The sequence below is a fragment of the Pituophis catenifer genome, unplaced genomic scaffold (genome assembly GCF_029215685.1).
Source record: "Pituophis catenifer annectens isolate HBS135680 unplaced genomic scaffold, rPitCat1.0.hap2 SCAF_10, whole genome shotgun sequence".
In the NCBI taxonomy this organism is placed as follows: Eukaryota; Metazoa; Chordata; class Lepidosauria; order Squamata; family Colubridae; genus Pituophis; species Pituophis catenifer.
The window spans coordinates 20,195,922-20,217,149 of NW_027256890.1; the positions used below are offsets into that span (position 1 = coordinate 20,195,922).

A 21,228-nucleotide genomic window follows, 5' to 3' on the forward strand; every position below is an offset into this window, starting at 1 on the left:
CGCAGAGGACAAGCATCGGAGCTGGTCTTCAGAGATTGCTTTCTCGCAGAAGTCCACTCAGGCTGCAGGGACGTCTTTGATCCAGCCGGCGACCAGACAGTAGACGCCGTAAAGGGGAGGTCGAATTCAGATCTCCGCAGCTCTGCAGATGGATGCCATTGGATGGACTCCCCAGCCTTAACACCTGAAAAACCCAAGGAATCGCTTGAGAATGGCTGAGAAAGATAGGTCATAAGTAGAGAGGAAAAGAGGAGGGTTTGGATGAGGAAAAATAACCGAGGGTATTCAGGATAAGAAGCACAATTGGGTAGGATAGGTAATGCTCAAACCTACAATCACAATTCTTTCTTTCTTTCTATCTATCTATCTATCTATCTATCTATCTATCTATCTATCTTCTATCTATCTTCTATTTATTATCTGTGATCTATCTTTATATCTATTTTCTATCTATCTTGTATTTATTATCTACTTTATCCATCTAATCTATCTATCTAATCCTATCTATCTATCTATCTATCTATCTATCTATCTATCTATCTATCTAATCCATCTAATCCATCTATCTTCTATCTCTCTTCTATTTATTATCTATGTTATCTACTGTATCTAATTCATCTATCTAATCCTATCATCTATCTATCTATCTATCTATCTATCTATCTATCTATCTATCTATCTATCTGTTCCTTTCTATTTCATCTATCTAATCCTACCTATCTATCTATTTTATCTATCTAATCCTATCTATCTATCTATTTTATCTATCTAATCCTATCTATCTATCTATCTATCTATCTATCTATCTATCTATCTATCTATTTCATCTATCTAATCCTACCTATCTATCTAATCCTATCTATCTATCTATCTATCTATCTATCTATCTATCTATCTATCTATTTCATCTATCTAATCCTACCTATCTATCTATTTTATCTATCTAATCCTATCTATTTCATCTATCTATCTAATCAATGTAATCTATCTATCTATCTAATCCTATCTATCTATCTATCTATCTATCTATCTATCTATCTATCTATCTTTCAGCCTCCAGCTTTTATGTTCAATATCAGATATATTCAATATTTGTATTTTTCTTTGTACTCGTGTTTTTTTTTTTTTTTGGCCAGTGTTCTTTTCGTTTTTCTTGTTTGCTATTTTATTCTTGTTGGCAAATGAAAATAAATCTGTTAAAATGGACATGTGGCAGTGTGCTGGCCACTTTGGCATCCCTGCCTCGCCACAGTCAACTAGAGTGACATGATCATGGTTTACAGTGCTCCTTGCCAGCAGCTTCCCACAAGAAAAGTCACTGGGGAAGCCAGCAAGAAGTCGTAAATCACTCCCGTTCCCGCAGCTTTATTGCCACCCTACAATCATTCTCCTTTGTTTAAGGAACAAAATATCTGTTTAATGATGACCTGCAATGACAAAATAATTTGTCTGCATAATCTGTACCAGCACTCATACCCAACAGCTCATAGTCACGATCCGCAGAGATCTGATAATTACTTCCGATGTTAATTACTCCTCATTACAATTATCATGCTGTGAAGTGGCCTTTGGTGAGGTCAGATGAGACGAGATAAACCTATTCATGGTGACTGTCTTTATAAGTTCATTTTATTGTTCATTTTATTATAGGAGGGAGGGAGAGAAGGGAGGGAGAGAGAAAGAAGGAAAGGAAGGAAGGAAGGAAGGAAGGAAGGAAGGAAGGAAGGAAGGAAGGAAGGAAGGAAGGAAGGAAGGACAGACAATACCAGGAGTGAGCTGCTGGAGGTTCGCAGGGGTTCGGGAGAATCTCTAGCTAAGATTCTGTGCAGTTCGGAGAACCCCTGAATCGCACTCCTGGCTGGCCCCGCCCATCCTGCCCCGCCCCTCCCAGGAATCCCCATGTGGCCCGTTTTGGATGCAGGTAAGGGCGTGTGCAGAGGCTCGGGAAGGGTGAAAAACGGGCCTACCGGAAATTCAGGAAAACCGGAAACTGGCCTGTTTCCAGCCTCCAAAGGGCTTACGTAGCCTGGGGAGGCTGTTTTTGTCCTCCTGGAGGCTCGAGAAAAGCCTCCGGAGTCCGGGGAGGGCAAAAACGCCCCCTCCCACTGTGGTGCAGGAGGCCGACTAGGCCACGCCCACCGTGGCCACGCCTATCCAGCAACCGGGCAGAGAACCCTTGGCTAAAATTTTTGAAGCAAAGGGTAACACTGAATTCTAACCACGGTTTCTGGACAAGCCAAGATCCGGTCATCTCATCCTGACGAGAAAAGAATTCAAAAGACGAAGAATTGAGACCAAATCGTCATTTTAGAAACGGACTGCGGTGAAAAACACAAGAGTTTATGAAACGGTGGAAGGAAATCCCTGTAAAACTCCAATCATTTACATTCTGGGCCATCCCTCCTTTTCCGAGGCCTCCCGGGTAATTAGGTGTTAATTAGCTGACGCAATTAGTTAAGGAGGGAAAATTCCAGGCTCAACAGAGGAAACTGGATTGAGGGCAATTCTTTTCTTTAATTAAGTCTTTTATGTTTGCTACTGATTTCTTTTTTTTTGTAATGCTTTGTAATGCTTTCTTTGTTTGCATTGCTGTTTTCATTAATCAGGAGCAAAAAGAGGGAGGGAAGGAAAGAAATAGGGTTAGAGGAGAAGGAGGGGAGGGAGGGAAGGAAGGAAGGAAGGAAGGAAGGAAGGAAGGAAGGAAGGAAGGAAGGAAGGAAGGAAGGAAGGAAAAATAAAGGAGAATGGAAGAGAAAAAAATGTGTGTGAATGTGGAAGGGAAGGGAGGGAGGGAAGGAAGGAAAAATAAGGGAGAATGGAAGAGAAAAAATGTGTGAATGTGGAAGGGAGAGGGAGGGAAGGAAGGGACGGGAAGGAAGGAAATAGGGTTAGAGGAGAAGGGAGGGAAGGAAGGAAGGAAGGAAGGAAGGAAGGAAGGAAGGAAGGAAGGAAGGAAGGATAAAGGAGAATGGAAAAAATGTGTGTGAATGTGGAAGGGAAGGGAGGGAGGGAGGGAAGGAAGGAAAAATAAGGGAGAATGGAAGAGAAAAAATGTGTGAATGTGGAAGGGAGAGGGAGGGAAGGAAGGGACGGGAAGGAAGGAAATAGGGTTAGAGGAGAAGGGAGGGAAGGAAGGAAGGAAGGAAGGAAGGAAGGAAGGAAGGATAAAGGAGAATGGAAAAAATGTGTGTGAATGTGGAAGGGAAGGGAGGGAGGGAAGGAAGGAAAAATAAGGGAGAATGGAAGAGAAAAAATGTGTGAATGTGGAAGGGAGAGGGAGGGAAGGAAGGAAGGAAATAGGGTTAGAGGAGAAGGAAGGGAGGGAAGGAAGGAAGGAAAAATAAGGGAGTGGAAGAGAAAAAATGTGTGAATGTGGAAGGGAGAGGGAAGGAAGGAAGGGAAGGGAAGGAAGGAAATAGGGTTAGAGGAGAAGGAAGGAAGGGGAAGGGAGGGAAGGAAGGAAGGAAATAGGGTTAGAGGAGAAGAAAGGGAGGGAGGGAAGGAAGGGAGGAAGAAAAGGGAAGGGAGGAAGGAAATAGGGTTAGAGGAGAAGGGAGGAAGGGGAAGGGAGGGAAGGAAGGAAAAATAAGGGAGAATGGAAGAGAAAATGTGTGAATGGAAGGGAGAGAGGGAGGGAAGGAAGGAAGGAAAGGGAAGGAAGGAAATAGGGTTAGAGGAGAAGGAAGGGAGGGAAGGAAGGAAAAATAAGGGAGAATGGAAGAGAAAAATGTGAATGTGGGAGGGAGAGAAGGAAGGGAAGGGAAGGAAGGAAGGAAGAAAAGGGAAGGAAGGAAATGGGGTTAAAAAAGAGGCAGGAAGGAAGGGAAAATGTCATGTTAATAACAATGAAATTAAAGGAATAGGAATGAAACCTTGAATTAACGCAGGGGAATGAGATTGTTCCTGGAAATGACGAACTGGCCATCATTTGGGGGAGGAGAATCAAGTTTTTTTCCCCTTGCGCCATCCAATAGAATAAAAGAAAAACAGTTGGAAGGGACCTTGGAGGTCTTCTAGTCCAGCCCCCTGCCTAAACAGGAATCCCATTTTAAACAGACGGTAGTTCAATCCCTTCTTTTTTAAAAAAAAAAAAAACACACCAAAACCCCTTTTCGTCCCTACTTCGCTAAGCCTCCTGAACATGGGGGGGGGGGGGAAAAACCCCACCCACCCCCCAACCTCAGTACGGTACCTGCTTGTTCCCGCGTGAACTCATTTCCGCGCCCGGCAAGGTCAGGTTCCGTTTGGATCGGTGCAGGAAACGGGCCATCAGGCCGCGAGACCCCCGGCTCGCCTTGAGGTCCCCCAGAGACCGCGTGATAGTCTTGGAGAGATGGTGGGGCACCTTCGCGGGCAGCTCCAGCTTGGATTTGCCGGCCACATGAGACAGCAGGAATGGGTCACAGAGCGACGGGTGCAAGGGCCACGCCTCCGAACACGGCCCTGAGAAGAGAGGGGGGAGAATTTAAGTGGTGGGTTTCAACCGGTTCGCCCCGGTTCGGACGACGGTGGGAGGCTCCACCCATCCACGTGGATGTCGTCATGGACGCCCTGCGCATGCCAACAACTTATAACAGCCCCCCCCCTCCACCAAACAGCTGCTTACAACCAGGTTACGGCCTCTTGTAGCACCCTGCAGTCCCGTGACTGCAATTTATAACGGCTTCGCCAGAAACCATCATGATTTTACAATTTTCAGGAAAATTTTCAGGAAAAGTTACAATTACAATTACAATTTTCAGGGGGAAAAAAAACAAAAAAAGCTCATAGGGAACAATAGGTCTGCTTAACGCCTGCCGTGAAAAAAGGTCATAAAATCGGATCTGGGTATGTGAACCTTTTTCCAAGGGTCACGACTGACTGGAATTGCCGGGCTCCGTTACGGTCGTAAGTCAAAGATTCCTACAGGGTGTTCTTGAGTTATAACCACAATGGAGGCCAAATTTTATGTTGCTAAGCAAGAAATTGATTCGGTGAATCCCCCCTCCCCTCCCGTTTTATGATTTTTCTTGCTGCCATTGTTAAGTGAATCACTGCAGTTGGGAAGCCAGTCACACGGTTGTTAAGTGAGTCTGGCTTCCCCCTTGACTTGGCTGGTCGCAAAAGGGGATCGCGTGACCCTGGGACGCTACGATCGTCATAAATAGGAACCCATTGCCCAGCATCCGAATTTTGTCCACGTGATTGTAGGGATCCTGCGACGGTCGTAAGTGCGAGAAACGATCCTAAGTCCCTTTTTGAAATGCCATCGTAACTTCAAACGGTCACTAAATGACCCATTGGAAGTCAGGGACTGCCCGCAGAGCGCGGGAACCTTGGAGAAATGCTGAACTTCCAGCCACCTGCATTCCTGCAGAGTTTTTAAGAATTAACCGTCATACAGGTCTTTGAAAACTGCCAATAAGGGTTTGTTGACGTGGTTTAAATCAGGGTGACGACAATTAGGCGCTACGACAGGAAAATTGAAATCATCGCTGGGCAGCACAGCCCTCACCTGTTTCCGCTGAGGAATTAGAAGCGTCGTCTCCAGACCCTTTCGTGCAAAATACTTCGTTGTCATCGGTTTCTGTGGGGTGGAAAGGAGAGGGGGGAAAACGGATGGGAAAGAATGACAATCTTTTTTTTTCCTTCCTTCCTTCTTTCCTTCCTTTCCTTCCTTCCTTCCTTCCTTCCTTCCTCCCTCCCTCCCTCCCTCCCTCCTTCCCTCCCTTTACAGGGGGTTGGACTAGAAGACCTCCAAGGTCCCTTCCAACCCTTATGACCCCGTTCTACCTACCAGACTCCCTGGACACGGCCATCCCAGGGTCACTGTGGGACCTCAGCAGCGGACAACGGATCACGGGTGACTGGCAGGAGGTTTCGCTGCTGCGGCGCGGTCGCCTGGGCTCTTTGCGGGTCGATACCGTCAACTTGGGCTTCACACGAACTTCAGGAAAACAGGGTCCCATGCTGTGGCCGAGACCCTCCAGGCGGTGGCAGCTGTGGGTCTGAGCACTACTGACCTCCAGCAGGCCGTCGTACACCGTGCCCGGCGTGGAACAGGAGAAGGAGCGCTCGCCCCCGCAGACGCGTCTGCGGGATGTCTTCGAACGGGCCCTGCGGGTGAAGCCCGCAGTGTCCACAATCGACACTCAGGCAGTAATCCGCTCGGCTGCGCTGGATGGAGCGGAAGAGGACGTAATCCACCGAGCAGGCCGATCCGCTTCCTTCCAACAGGCACGAATCTTCGGACGGGCTGCTGTCCCCGGGAATGTCTACGATTTCCGACATGATGAGCGAGTTGCTGTCCGCGGAAATTGCTGTTGAAAAACGAGACCGCAAATGAAGATAAACTGGAGGGACTGACTTCAATACGGTTCCAGTTTTCCAGTTGTGCATCAAAACAATTGTGTATTTTTGTGTGTGTGTTTACCTTCACCACTAAGCACAACGGAAGGCACCTGGTTGCAGGAACACGGCCCATGTGATGTTTCCGTAAACTGAGAGTCAAACAGCGTTACCTGCAGAGTGGAGACAGAAAACGTCCGTTAATTTAGCTTCGCGGAACGAATGACCGTGAAGTTTTCAAGATATATGCTACTGTCTTTGGAGGTTCCGCAACAGGCCTAAGGAACAACTAAACACAGCATCTACTGTTATACAATAGGAATAACACTTAGACTTATATACCGCTTCACCCTCTTCTCAGCGGTTTACACAGTCAGCATCTTGCTCCCAACAATCTAGGTCCTTGTTTTATGACCTCGGAAGGACAGAAGGCAGAGTCAGCCTAGACCCAGTCAGGATTGAACTCCTGGCAGTCGGCAGAGTTAGCCTGCAATGCTGCATTCTAACAGGAAGGAAGGAAGGAAGGAAGGAAGGAAGGAAGGGAGGGAGGGAGGGAGGGAGGGAGGGAGGAAAGGATAGGTTGGAAGAAGGAAGTTAAGGAAGGAGGGAAGGAAGGGAGGAAAAGGAAGGAAGGAATGAAGAAAGGAAAGAAGGGGGAGGAAAAGGAAGGAAGGAAGGGATAGGTTGGAAGAAGGAAGGAGGGGAGGAAGGGAGGGAAAGGAAGGAAGGAAGGAGGGAGGGAGGGAGGGAGGAAAAGGAAGGAAGGAAGGAAGAAGGAAGGAGGGAGGGAACAGCAATAGCACTTCGACTTAGATACTGCTTCACGATGCTTTACAGTCCACTCTAAGCAGTTTACAAAGTCAGCCTTTTGCCCCCAACAATCTGGGTCCTCATGTTACCGACCTCGGAAGAACGGAAGGCTGAGTCAACCCCGAGCCGGTTAGGATCGAACTCCTGACAATCGGCAGAGTTCGCCTGCAATCCTACATTCGGACCACTGCGCCACCACGACTCTCTTCTCTTATCCTTCGATAGACTTATTTTATATCCAGTATTTTAATTTCCTGCCGTCGCCCAGTCAGTACCCTCCAGACGGTCCATACCATAACCACATCCCCCTGGCAGGCCAGCCCAGATAGACTGCGTCTACCGGTGGTGCTCTCCTCGAAGTCGCCTGGTTTACACCCTTTGCTAACCAAATCCTTGCCTGCAAAAAATGGGATCGATCAAAGCGCTTGAATTTTTTGGATCTCATTCTTTTTTCTCGCCAAGAAGCTCCTGCGTAGGTAGGCGGAAAGTCAGTTCCTGCAACTGATATCCAAATTAAACCCACCCTCTGGGTTTTCAAAGGCGCCCTTTGTACATGCTCCGTGGTACTCTGTCCTTCCGCTGATTTTTTTTTTTTTTTAAATAACTCAACTGGTCCCTCGGCTTGGTTCAAAAGCAGAAAGAGCCATACCTGGCTGTCCCCACGGAGCCCCATAACAGCCTCATAACTTGGAGGGAAGTCGGTGGGGTATAGGGGAACGGGGCTGTCCATGGAACCGTTGTAGGTAATGCTACACAACAATTAACAAAAAAAAAAGAAGAAGAAGAAGAAGATATTCTCCGTTAAATGGATTGAATAAATAGCTCCCCGATCACTGCAAGAAAATTAAGCGTTTAAAAAAAACCCTTCCGATTTGATTTTAGACTTTTTTTTCCCCATTTTTACGCTTCAGTTCTCCAATTACGTCCGGTCGCTTAGCAACGGTTCGAAGTTATGACGGCCGATCGATCTGAACCAGCTTCAGATCCGGGGCGTGTTTTGCAGCCCAGAAAACGGGTTATTTGGGCAATGGGCTCCTAAGCGATCCTCGACATATGAGCACGATCGAGCCCAATATAACCGTTGCTAAGCGAGACAGTTGTCAGGTGGGTTTTGCCCCATTTTATCACTGTTGTAATTTTGAATGGTCACTAAATGAACAGTTGTAAGTTGAGAGCTATCTGTATGAGGGAGGATTTATTATTGTTTACATCTTTCTTTCTTTCCTTCCTCCTTTCTTTCTTTCTTTTTCTTTCTTTCATTCATCTCTCTTTTTCTTTCTTTCATTCTTTCATTCCTTCTTTGTTTCTTTTTTCTTTCTTTCCTCCCCCTCTTACTTTCTTTTCCTTTCTTTCCTCGTTCCTTTCTTCCTCTCTTTATTTCTCTTTCATTCATTCATTTCTTATCTCTTTCTTTCATTCATTTCTTCTTTCTTTCTTTTTTCTTTCTTTCCTCCTGCTCTTGCTTTCTTTTTCTTTCTTTCCTCTCTCCTTTCCTTCTTTCTTTCTCTTTCTTTCTTTCTTTTTCATTCATTCATTCATTTTATCTCTTTTTCTTTCATTCATTTTCATTCATTTCTTCTTCCTTCATTCCTTGCTCACTCTCCTTCCTTCTTCTTCTTCCCTATTTCTTTCTTTCATTCATTCATTTCTGTCTTTCTTTCTTTCATCTTTTTTTCTTTCTTCCTTGCTCACTCTCCTTCCTCCTTTTTCTTCCCTATTTCTTTCTTTCTTTCTTTCTTTCTTTCTTTCTTTCTTTCTTTCTTTCTTTATTTATTTATTTATTTATTTATTTATTTATTTCTTCTTACGTTTTCTTTCTCTTCGAATTGAGCTCCCGCTGCCAGCAAAACCTCCCCGATCTTTTTACAGGACCTGGAATTTTTTTTCGTTTACCCAAAACGCATTTACATGCTCTGCCATCCATATTTTTAGCCATCTCACCTCTGAGCATCCGTCTCTGAACTGCAGGTATATTCCGGGGGGTAGTAAGGAGGGGGTGGAACCGGGGGCACAAACTCATCCAGATCCAACATGTGTTGCAAGAAAGTATCTGGAGGGGATGTACAGTCCAGAGTAACGGAACTTGAGCGAGGTGGAGAGAGCTGAAAAATGGAAAGAAAACTGGATCAATAAATTGTCAGAGTTTGTTGCAGAAATCACATCCAGAAAGCGCACACAGGTAACTGGTGCAGCAGGATTCATTAAATAAGAAACTTCTTTATATACATAATAACACATGAGACATATATACAATACCAAGAGCAGTTCTCAGAATCAGAAGCATAATCACAGAAGCACGGTTAACAGAAGGAAGGACAATAATAGGAGCACACAATTTATATGTCAGACTACGATGCTATCTCAAAATTAAATGAATTTCCAAACTGCCAATCTTTAAGGAAATCTTTCTTTAATTGAGCACAGCCACCGGATCATAACTCCACGTGGACAAGACTGACCTTTTGCCCCCCCCAATCCCTCCCTTTCCGATCCCCAAATCTCTGCTTCTCATCGGCTATCTTCCAAGTCATTCTTCAGACTTCTTTTCTCGTCATTTCCCAGGAATGTGCCCCCTCCCCTCATTTCCACGACAACCCGACTTCAAAGGGATTTAGCAGGCAAAAGTTTCAGAGTTTATCTCTCGCTCTCCTCTGCTCTCTATGCCAGCGTTGAAACGCTGACATTATATTTATACGTATCAGTTAACCTAAGCCACGCCCAGGCTCCAAGCTGTTTCAGTTTCCAAACAGTCCTCATTGGCTGACTTAGTGCTTATACATTGGCTGACTTCAAACTGTCTCTTGTGGCCCCATACAAACAGGATCCTAGGGGAACATAAATCTACGTGGGATTAATTCTAACTGTCTGTGAAGTTTCCAAAAGATGCTCTAAATTAATTCATGAGCCACGAACCAAACTTCAAAAGAAATACAGTCATTTATTAGGAGCACCGTTTCGGCAATATTCGGATGCAGTTGGAACTAATCCCACGGAGATTTACGGTCCCCTATGACCCTGTCTCTCCCCTCCTCCCTGGCCGTGTCATAAATCACATTCTCCAATTAACCACTTTGGCTGGCTGTGAAACCCAAAACTCTCCTACTGATTGCGGTAAGAAAGCATCTATGGAATGCAGCTTCAGTTAGGGAAATCAATCAACTCCATCAGTTCTCCCTCCCTCCTGCTCACGGCAACTTGAAAGCTTTGCAAGTCGACACAAATACTACGTTTCAGTTTCCAAACAGCCCTCATTGGCTGACTTAGTTGCCATGCCTATACATTGGCTGACCTTGTTACCATGTCCTATTCCAGCCAGTCCCCAATGGCTGACCTGTTACCATGTCTATCCCAGTTGCCACCTCGTGTTCCAGTTCATGAATATACTCTGACATAAATTAAACCCGGCCGGAAACAGTGAGGAAAAAGAATTAACCAGTGGAACAGCTCGCCACTAGAAGTTGTCAGTGCTCCATCCCTGGAGGTTTTCATGAAGAGACTGGACAGTCATTTGTCTGAAGTGGTTTTAGGGTCTCTTGTTTGAGCAGAGGGTTGGACTAGAAGATCTCCAAGGTCCCTTCCAGCTCTATTTTGTTCTAATTCTATTTTTTGGGGAGTCTCTGGCTGTGAGTCGAAGCCAAACCCGCGTTTTTCGGCGACTCACCACGTGGAGAATGTCGACCGAAAAAATCTGGATGCAACACATGATGGCGGACAGGGTGCACACGACAATGGAGAAGATGGTTAATCCGCAGATGCTGAACAGCAAGTCCTACGAAAAGGAAAGGGGAAAATTTGTCAGAAAGGAGCAACGGAGAAAGAGAAGGAGAGAAGAAGAAGCCCATTTTAGCTAAGTTCTGGAGAAATTCCAAACAAGGAAAAGAAGAATAACAATATCCAAATATCTGGAGCATATCGCTTGAACGCTGTCGGCATTGACAAAAATCCCCATCGGTCAATTGCGAAAGGCAGCTTTCCTCGGGGCAGCTTAAATCCTTCGAGGTCTCTAACCCAGTGGCGGGTTGCTCCCGGTTCGGTCCGGTTCTTGCGAACCGGTAGTAAAAGCGGTGGGAGGTTCCGCCTGCCCACTCGCCCGGACGTCATCGTGGATGATCTGTGCATGTGGAGAAGCGCGTGCGCTCTCCCGTTGCGAACCGGTAGTAAGTAGGTAAGTAGAAACCCCCCACTCCCGCTCTAACCCCATCGAACATTCACATCTGCCTTATCCCAGGTCCTTGGGAAAGACTTGATAAGTGGATAAAATCGCCGAATCCAGTCTAAACATCTGGATCAGTGGTGGCATTCAGCTGCTACGGGTTTGAGCGAACCAGTAGCACCGTGATGGCTAACCTTTTTGTCGTCACGTGCCAAAAGCAGGGGGAGTGTGGGAGGGACATGTTTGCGCATGCCACACGCATAATGCAATGCCCCCCCTCATGCCACACCCCATGCATCCACGTGTGACCCCTCTATGCTCCCAACCCCCGCACATGTGCGCGACCCCCCCACCCCCCCTCTGCGCATGTGTGGGTGATTCCCGCGGCCCATTTTGGGCCTGGCAGGCCTCCCTGAAGCCTCTTGGGACCAAAAACGGGCCGCGGAGAGGGTGTGCCACACACCCCCGTGGCCCGTTTTGGCGTGGGGGCGCACCCCTCCACCTCGCACTCCCCCCACCCCCCACATGCACACGAGACCCCCCCCATGCATACGTGAGCGTCTCCCGCATGTGCCCCACCCCCCGCACCAGAGACCCGAAAATCAGCTGGATGGCGGGAGGTGGACACGCAGGCATGGTGGAGCTGAGCTGGGTGATGGCTCGCGTGCCCGCAGTGAGGGCTCCATGTGCCACCTGTGGCACTGGGTGACTGTGTGACAGACCATAATAATAGCAAGTGAACACTTTCGGCATCGACAAAAATCCCCATCGGTCAATTGCAAACGGCAGTTTGATTTGGGACAGCTTAAATCCTGCAATGAGACCTGTAACACAATCAAACAACCACACCTGTCTATCCCAGGACCTTCGGAAGGACTCCAAAGGTAGACAAAAAGGCCAAATCCAGTTTAAACACCTGGCTGTGTGAGGAAACCATAATAACAACCATTGAACACTCTCGGCATTGACAAAAAATCCCCATCGGTCAATTGCAAACGGCAGTTTGACTTGGGACAGCTGACATCCAGCGACAATACCTTTCATGTATATCTGTCGATCCCAAATCTTTGGGGAGGGACTTCACAGGAGCATTAAAAAAAAAAAAGCCAAATCCAGTCGAAACATCTGGCTGACTTGGTGACGAACCATAATAACGTAAATAATAAACGGGAAATCTTGAGAGGTTCCGTTTGTCCTTCCCCAGCAAATTCTGTCAATTTCCCCAGCTATTTCCCCACGATGGATAGGGCGAAATCGTTTCCTGCCACTCACTTTCAGGACCAGGAGAACCCTGGAACAATTCGAATCCACTTCAGCTTTATTGCCGCAGGCAGGAATCCCCGATTCGGACGGCGAGTAGATGCATTTCTTATACAGAAAACTAGTCTGCAAGTGAAAAAGACAGATCATTGCATATAAAAGCATGCTGGTTGGGGAATTCTGAGAGTTTTCAGATAATTTTCTAGATGGTGTCACACTTTTTCCTGCCCTCTGAATGGTGTCAGGAGTGGGATACATTTTGTCCTGCCCTCTGGATGGTGTCAAAAGTGGGACACACTTTTTCCTGCCCTCTGGATGGTGTCAGAAGTGGGATACACTTTTTCCTGCCCTCTGGATGGTGTCAAAAGTGGGAGACACTTTTTCCTGCCCTCTGGATGATGGTAGCAGTGGGAGACACTTTTTTCTGCCCTCTGGATGGTGTCAGGAGTGGGATACATTTTTTCCTGCCCTCTGGATGGTGTCAAAAGTGGGATACATTTTTTCCTGCCCTCTGGATGGTGTCAAAAGTGGGATACACTTTTTCCTGCCCTCTGGATGGTGTCAAAAGTGGGATACACTTTTTCCTGCCCTCTGGATGGTGTCAAAAGTGGGATTCACTTTTTCCTGCCCTCTGGATGATGGTAGCAGTGGGAGACACTTTTTCCTGCCCTCTGGACGGTGTCAGAAGTGGGATACACTTTTTCCTGCCCTCTGGATGGTGTCAGAAGTGGGATACACTTTTTCCTGCCCTCTGGATGGTGTCAGAAGTGGGATATATTTTTTCCTGCCCTCTGGATGGTGTCAGAAGTGGGATACACTTTTTCCTGCCCTCTGGATGGTGTCAGAAGTGGGATACACTTTTTTCTGCCCTCTGGATGGTGTCAGAAGTGGGATATATTTTTTCCTGCCCTCTGGATGGTGTCAGAAGTGGGATACACTTTTTCCTGCCTTCTGGATGGTGTCAAAAGTGGGATACACTTTTTCCTGCCCTCTGGATGGTGTCAGAAGTGGGATACACTTTTTCCTGCTCTCTGGATGGTGTCAGAAGTGGGATACACTTTTTCCTGCCCTCTGGATGGTGTCAGCAGTGGGATACACTTTTTCCTGCCCTCTGGATGGTGTCAGGAGTGGGATACATTTTTTCCTGCCCTCTGGATGGTGTCAAAAGTGGGATACACTTTTTCCTGTTCTCTGGATGGTGTCAGGAGTGGGATACACTTTTTCCTGCCTTCTGGATGGTGTCAAAAGTGGGATACACTTTTTCCTGCCCTCTGGATGGTGTCAAAAGTGAGATACACTTTTTCCTGCCTTCTGGATGGTGTCAGAAGTGGGATACACTTTTTCCTGCCCTCTGGACGGTGTCAGAAGTGGGATACACTTTTTCCTGCCCTCTGGACGGTGTCAGGAGTGGGATACACTTTTTCCTGCCCTCTGGATGGTGTCAGAAGTGGGATACATTTTTTCCTGCCCTCTGGATGGTGTCAGAAGTGGGCTACACTTTTTCCTGCCCTCTGGATGGTGTCAGCAGTGGGATACACTTTTTCCTGCCCTCTGGATGGTGTCAAAAGTGGGCTACACTTTTTCCTGCCCTCTGGATGGTGTCAGAAGTGGGATACACTTTCTCCTGCCCCTTGCAGGATGAAATAAACTCCTCTTCCCTTCCCCCTGGCCCCAAACTCTCGCTCCTCCAACTGTGATTCCTCCCCCCTCCTCATTACCGACCTGTGGCACCCCCACCTGGGCTTTCAGGCTCCGTCGCCATCCCACCTCCTTTGGGATCGAAGATCCGTCTCGCTGCCTTATCCGCTCACAGACTTCCAGGGATTTCACCTGCTGGGCGTGTTGGCAGGATAAAATAGAACCGGCCAGGGTGAGCATCACCCCTAAGACGGACAGCAGGGTGAAGAAAGTGATCTGGAGAGGAGGAGGGGAGAACAGGCGGTTCAGGGTGCAAAAATTGCCAGGGGAAAAAAAAAATTCTAGACTTTTTTTTATCTTGAAAAAATGTTTTCACTGAGCCTCACTGACCGAATGATACCGAATCTGTATTATACTCTATAATCTGGTATAGGTATAGGGTTTCCTGCCTAAGCAGGGGGTTGGACTAGAAGACCTCCAAGGTCCCTTCCACCTCTGTTTTTCTATTCTATTCTATTCTATTCTATTCTATTCTATTCTATTCTATTCTATTCTACTCTACTCTACTCTACTCTACTCTACTCTACTCTACTCTACTCTACTCTACTCTATTCTATTCTATTCTACTCTATTCTATTCTATTCTACTCTACTCTACTCTACTCTACTCTACTCTACTCTACTCTACTCTACTCTATTCTATTCTATTCTACTCTATTCTATTCTCTATTCTTTTCTATTCTACTCTACTCTACTCTATTCTATTCTATTCTATTCTACTCTACTCTACTCTATTCTCTATTCTATTCTATTCTATTCTATTCTATTCTATTCTATTCTATTCTATTCTATTCTAATTCTTATTTCTATTTCTATTTCATTCTAATTCTATTCTATTCTATTCTATTCTATTCTATTCTATTCTATTCTATTCTACTCTACTCTACTCTATTCTCTATTCTATTCTATTCTATTCTATTCTATTCTATTCTACTCTATTCTATTCTAATTCTTATTTCTATTTCTATTTCATTCTAATTCTATTCTATTCTATTCTATTCTATTCTATTCTATTCTATTCTATTCTACTCTACTCTACTCTATTCTCTATTCTATTCTACTCTACTCTACTCTACTCTACTCTACTCTACTCTACTCTACTCTACTCTACTCTATTCTCTATTCTATTCTATTCTATTCTATTCTATTCTATTCTATTCTATTCTATTCTACTCTATTCTATTCTAATTCTTATTTCTATTTCTATTTCATTCTAATTCTATTCTATTCTATTCTATTCTATTCTATTCTATTCTACTCTACTCTACTCTATTCTATTCTATTCTATTCTATTCTATTCTATTCTAATTCTTATTTCTATTTCTATTTCATTCTAATTCTATTCTATTCTATTCTATTCTATTCTATTCTATTCTATTCTATTCTACTCTACTCTACTCTATTCTCTATTCTATTCTACTCTACTCTACTCTACTCTACTCTACTCTACTCTACTCTATTCTCTATTCTATTCTATTCTATTCTATTCTATTCTATTCTATTCTATTCTACTCTATTCTATTCTAATTCTTATTTCTATTTCTATTTCATTCTAATTCTATTCTATTCTATTCTATTCTATTCTATTCTATTCTATTCTACTCTACTCTACTCTATATTCTATTCTATTCTATTCTATTCTATTCTATTCTATTCTATTCTACTCTATTCTATTCTAATTCTTATTTCTATTTCTATTTCATTCTAATTCTATTCTATTCTATTCTATTCTATTCTATTCTATTCTATTCTATTCTACTCTACTCTACTCTATTCTCTATTCTATTCTACTCTACTCTACTCTACTCTACTCTACTCTACTCTACTCTACTCTACTCTACTCTATTCTCTATTCTATTCTATTCTATTCTATTCTATTCTATTCTATTCTATTCTATTCTACTCTACTCTACTCTATTCTATTCTCTATTCTTTTCTATTCTATTCTACTCTACTCTACTCTACTCTACTCTACTCTACTCTATTCTCTATTCTACTCTACTCTACTCTACTCTACTCTACTCTACTCTACTCTACTCTACTCTACTCTACTCTATTCTCTATTCTATTCTATTCTATTCTATTCTATTCTATTCTATTCTACTCTACTCTACTCTATTCTATTCTCTATTCTTTTCTATTCTATTCTATTCTATTCTACTCTACTCTACTCTACTCTACTCTATTCTCTATTCTAATTCTATTCTATTCTACTCTATTCTATTCTATTCTACTTCGACTCTATTCTATTCTATTCTATTCTATTCTATTCTATTCTATTCTATTCTATTCTAATTCTATTCTATTCTTTATCTATCTATTGATTCATCTCTCTCTCCTCTCTCTATCATTTGTCTATCTACCAATCATCTCTCTCCCTCTATCATCTGTCTATCATCTATCATCTGTCTGTCTATCACAGGGGTCTGCAACCTTAAACACTCAAAGAGCCATTTGGACCTGTTTCCCACAGAAAAGAAAACACCGGGAGCCATAAAACCTGGGTGGGCGTGGCCAACTCGATGTCATTCACTCCTACCCAGTCACATGACACATACCCCCAGCCACGCCTATCCAGGTTTTGTGACTCCCGGTGTTTTCTTTTCTGTGGGAAACAGGTATCTCTCTAATCTCTCCCTCTTTCTCCCTCTCTGTCTCTCTCTCATCTCTCTCTCTTTGTCTCTTTCTTTACCTATCTATCTATCATTTATCTATCATCTATCTATCTATCTATCTCTACCTATCATCTCTCTATCTCTATCTCTATCTCTATCTCTATCTCTCTATATTTATCTCTATCTCTCTCTCTATCTCTCTCTCTCTCTATCTCTCTCTATCACCTATCTATCTCTATCTATCTATCTCTATCTCTCTCTATCACCTATCTATCTATCTCTATCTCTATCTATCTATGTATTTATCTATCTCTATCTTTCTCTATCTCTATCTATTTATCTATCTATCTCTATCTCTATCTCTATCACCTATCTATCTATCTCTATCTCTATCTCTATCTCTATCTATCTATGTATCTATCTATCTCTATCTTTCTCTATCTCTATCTATTTATCTATCTATCTCTATCTATCTCTCTCTATCTCTCTCTATCCCCTATCTATCTATCTCTATCTCTATCTCTATCTATCTATGTATCTATCTATCTCTATCTTTCTCTATCTCTATCTATTTATCTATCTCTATTTCTATCTCTCTTTATTTATCTCTATCTCTATCACCTATCTCTATCTATGTATCTATGTATCTATGTATCTATGTATCTATGTATCTATCTATCTATCTATCTATCTATCTCTATCTCTATCTCTATCTCTATCTCTATCTCTATCTCTATCTCTATCTCTATCTCTATCTCTATCTCTATCTATCTATGTATCTATCTATCTCTCTCTCTCTCTCTCTCTCTCTCTCTCTCTCCCCCTCTCTCCTACCTATACAGTAATTAGCTTTTGGATAAGAGTTCTGGCTGCTGCAAAGGAATCAAATAAACTCCAGTTTGCTTCCGAAATCGCTGGGGTCCAAGGGCCACCATGGACGTGTCCCCCGGTGCTTTTCTGCTTTCCCACAAAGCTTCCCACTTACCACGGGGGTGAACGGGCGTCTCCATGACACGATGCCAACCACACCGGAGAATGCCAGCTAGAAAGAGAGAAAACCAGAATGGGAAATCGGTCCGTCACAAGTGTCACGGAAAGGAAACAAATCTTCTACACATAATCGCTCCATAATCGAATAATAGAGCCGGAAGGAACCTTCTAGAGGTCCTCTAGCTCAACCCCGTTCAAGCAGGGAACCGTACACCATTTCAGACAAACGGCTGTCCAATCCCTTCTTCAAAACCTCCCGTGGTTGGAGCAGCCACAACTTCTGGTGGCAAGTCGTTCCGCTGATTTAATTGTTCTAACTTTCAATAAATTTCTCCTTAGTTCCAGGTTGCTTCTCTCCTCGGTTAGTTTCCATCCTCTGCCTTCAGGTGCCTTGGAGAATAGGTGGAAACACCCCCTCCCTCTTCTTTGGGGCAGCCCCACCAATATTGGCACCCTGCCATCATATCACCCCTGGTCCTTCTTTTCACTAAACCAGACATCCCCAATTCCCGACAATTGTCCTTAGAAAACTCTTCCAGTTCCACCATCAAGGTCACCATCTTTTAAATAATACCCCACCATCTCTGCCAAGCACCAACTGGTCATGGAGTCTGGAATGTATGTGCCACCGTGAAAAACCGAGATCCCTTTTTTGGCCTCGGCGGTTGCAACCGAACCCAACTAAGACACGATTGCCCGATCCAACCGTCTTCCCCATTTGGGGAACGGAGTTTCCCCTTTCCCGGGGATCCTGGCACGGCATCTTTTGCAAACGTGTCTCTGCTGAGTGGCTCGTAAAATGGCAAGGCCGGGCACTGGCGGGCATCTCTCTCTCTCTCTCTCTCTCTCTCTTGCGTGTCTAATGGAAGGCCTTCGCCCTGAATAATTTATCGTTGCGTCTCGATGCAAGGCAGCTGAAAACGCCGTTAATGCAAAAGGGCCGGGAATTTCGGCCCCAGCCGAAGAGAAGAAGGAGAGCCAATTTCCAGAAAGAGGAGTAGAGTTGTTTTCGGCTTTCGATCTTTCTAGAAAGAAGCTCTCCAGAGCCAGGAAAACACAGCGGGGATAAGGGTGCAATATCTATCTATCTATCTATCTATCTATCTATCTATCTATCTATCTATCATCTATCTATCTATTTATTTATCTATCTATCTATTTATCTGTCTATCTATCTATCTATCTATCTATCTATCTATCTATCTATCTATCTATTATCTATCTATCTATCTATCTATCTATCTATCTATCTATCTATCTATACCCTGTTTCCCTGTAAATAAGACCCAATTGGAAAATAAGCTCTAGCATGATTTTTCAAAATGCTGGTAATATAAGCCCTACCCCAAAAATAAGCCCCAGTCAGCAGACTGAGTTTAATACTGTATTTTCCCTAAAATAAGACCTAACCAGAAAATAAGCCCTTTTGAAGCAAAAAATAATATAAGACCCAGTCTTATTTTCTTCAATTCGATTTTCTATTCAGTTCAGTTCAGCTCAATTCTATTCGGGATTCTATAGTATTTTCTATTCTCTATTCTTTTTTTCCATTTTTTTCTTCTGCCTTCCCTCCTGTTTTCTCTCTTCTATATTTTATTTTCTATTTTTTATTCTCCCTTTCTATTTATTCTACTTTACATTCTATTTTATATTCTATTCTCTATTCTATTCTATTCTTTTCTCTCTATTCTATTCTATATCCCACCCTTCCCTTCCATTCATTTTTATTATTATTCTACTATTGTATTCCTAACCCTCCTCTACTCTTCTCCCCTCCCCTATTAATTTTGATTCTATTTTCTATAGGGTACTCAGCCCTTTTTCCCTTCTTTTCCTCCCTTTATTCCTTCCTTCCTTCCTTCCCTCCTTTCCTTCTTCTCTTCCCTTCCATCTCCACATCCTCTACCTCCTTTCCTTCCTTCCTTCTCTTCCTTCCTTCCCTCTCTTCCCCTTCCTTCCTTCCTTGTCCTTTAATCCTATTTCCTTCCTTTGTTCCCTTTTCTTCCTCCCTTCCCCTTCCTTCCTTCTCCTCTAACCCTATTTCCTTCCTTCCCTTTCCTTCCTTCCTTCTCTCCCTCTCTCCCTCCCTTCCTTCCCACATTCACACACATTTTTTCTCTTCCATTCTCCCTTATTTTTCCTTCCTTCCTTCCTTCCTTCCTTCCTTCCTTCCTTCCTTCCTTCCTTCCTTCCTTCCTTCCTTCCTTCCTTCCCCCCCCTGCTAGATGTTTGGGCCCCTTGAAATTCAGCTTCTCTTCCAAAGGCTTTTTGGGTTCCCTTCGAATTATTTCAGATCAGGGGGGTTTTTTGGGAAGGTGGGAGAATATCTCGTTGAAAGCAACGGGGATCACGCAATCCTTCACACAGACACACAAAACCCCACACACAATCCCACCCAACCTTTTAGAAGAGACTCACCGGAAAACCAGCCCAGATGGGACAGGAATTCCCAATGGGATGCTGAGATGGGATGGAAGTGGTGACCAGCAAACTCAGCGTCACGATGAGGACTCCCAAGATCATCTGGATGAACCCCAAGAGGAGGATAATTTGCAGCCAAGCCCTTCGGACGCGCAGATGCGTAAAACTGTGAGAAGTTCGGCCAGTTAAAGAGTAGCTGGAGTCGCTGCGGGAGGGCATCATGACCCCCCAAAAATTAGACTCATGAAAGTGGTCCCAAAAAACAGCCCAAACAATATATATATCTATATCTAGTTTTTAAAAAACTGAGGACTAGGAACATGGAGGAAAACAAACGAGAGATGACTTCCGCTTCTTTCCCACAGGCGACATCCAAGCCAATTCCAATCCCGGGATTTATCAGCTTCCAGTCGTTATAAAATGCATATTTTTTGCAGGCAAAATTCCCTCCCACTTCCCTCCCTCCCCCCCCCTCCCCAATTCAAGGAAAGTAAGTCTTTTTTTGGGGAGGGGTCGCCTTTTCCTAAAGGAAAAAAAATCCCATTTGAATTCTTTGGGCCGCTCCACGAGAAATCTCCATATTGCAATTTTTTTTAAAAAAAATATTTGTTCGTTTTTAAGCTGGGATGATTTTGGCCCAGTTTTGCTAGTAGACCTGTCTGGAAATCCAATGAAAAGAGCGTTTCTGGGCACGTGCAGAGAGCCAGGTCAATTCCAGGCGAAAAGGCCAGGAAAAAAAAACAAAAAACGAAGCAATTTAATTCCAGCTGGTTTTTTTATTATCTGGATCACGGAGCTGGTTTTTTTTTTTTTTTCCTTCCTTCCTTCAAAAAGCACAGAAAGCATCTGTTGGTTTCCGGAGTGAGATTATCCTAAAATGAAATAAAATAAAATAAAAAACTTGCCAAGTATAAAACAGAGACCTGAAAGGAGAAAAAAAATGCACAATTTCCTC

General features: G+C 44.0%; 1 protein-coding gene across 1 annotated transcript; it reads right to left on the minus strand.

The window, feature by feature from the left end:
• Positions 1 to 28: 28 nt before the first annotated feature.
• On the minus strand, positions 29 to 20,495 carry ENTREP3 (endosomal transmembrane epsin interactor 3). The gene is given in 13 exon segments (XM_070951081.1): positions 29 to 184; positions 4,193 to 4,443; positions 5,495 to 5,566; positions 5,777 to 6,059; positions 6,061 to 6,299; positions 6,413 to 6,500; positions 7,787 to 7,886; positions 9,079 to 9,239; positions 10,799 to 10,906; positions 12,563 to 12,676; positions 14,288 to 14,464; positions 17,848 to 17,904; positions 20,271 to 20,495. Coding segments are annotated over 13 exon segments (2,031 nt in total).
• Between the last annotated feature and the right edge of the window lie 733 nt (positions 20,496 to 21,228).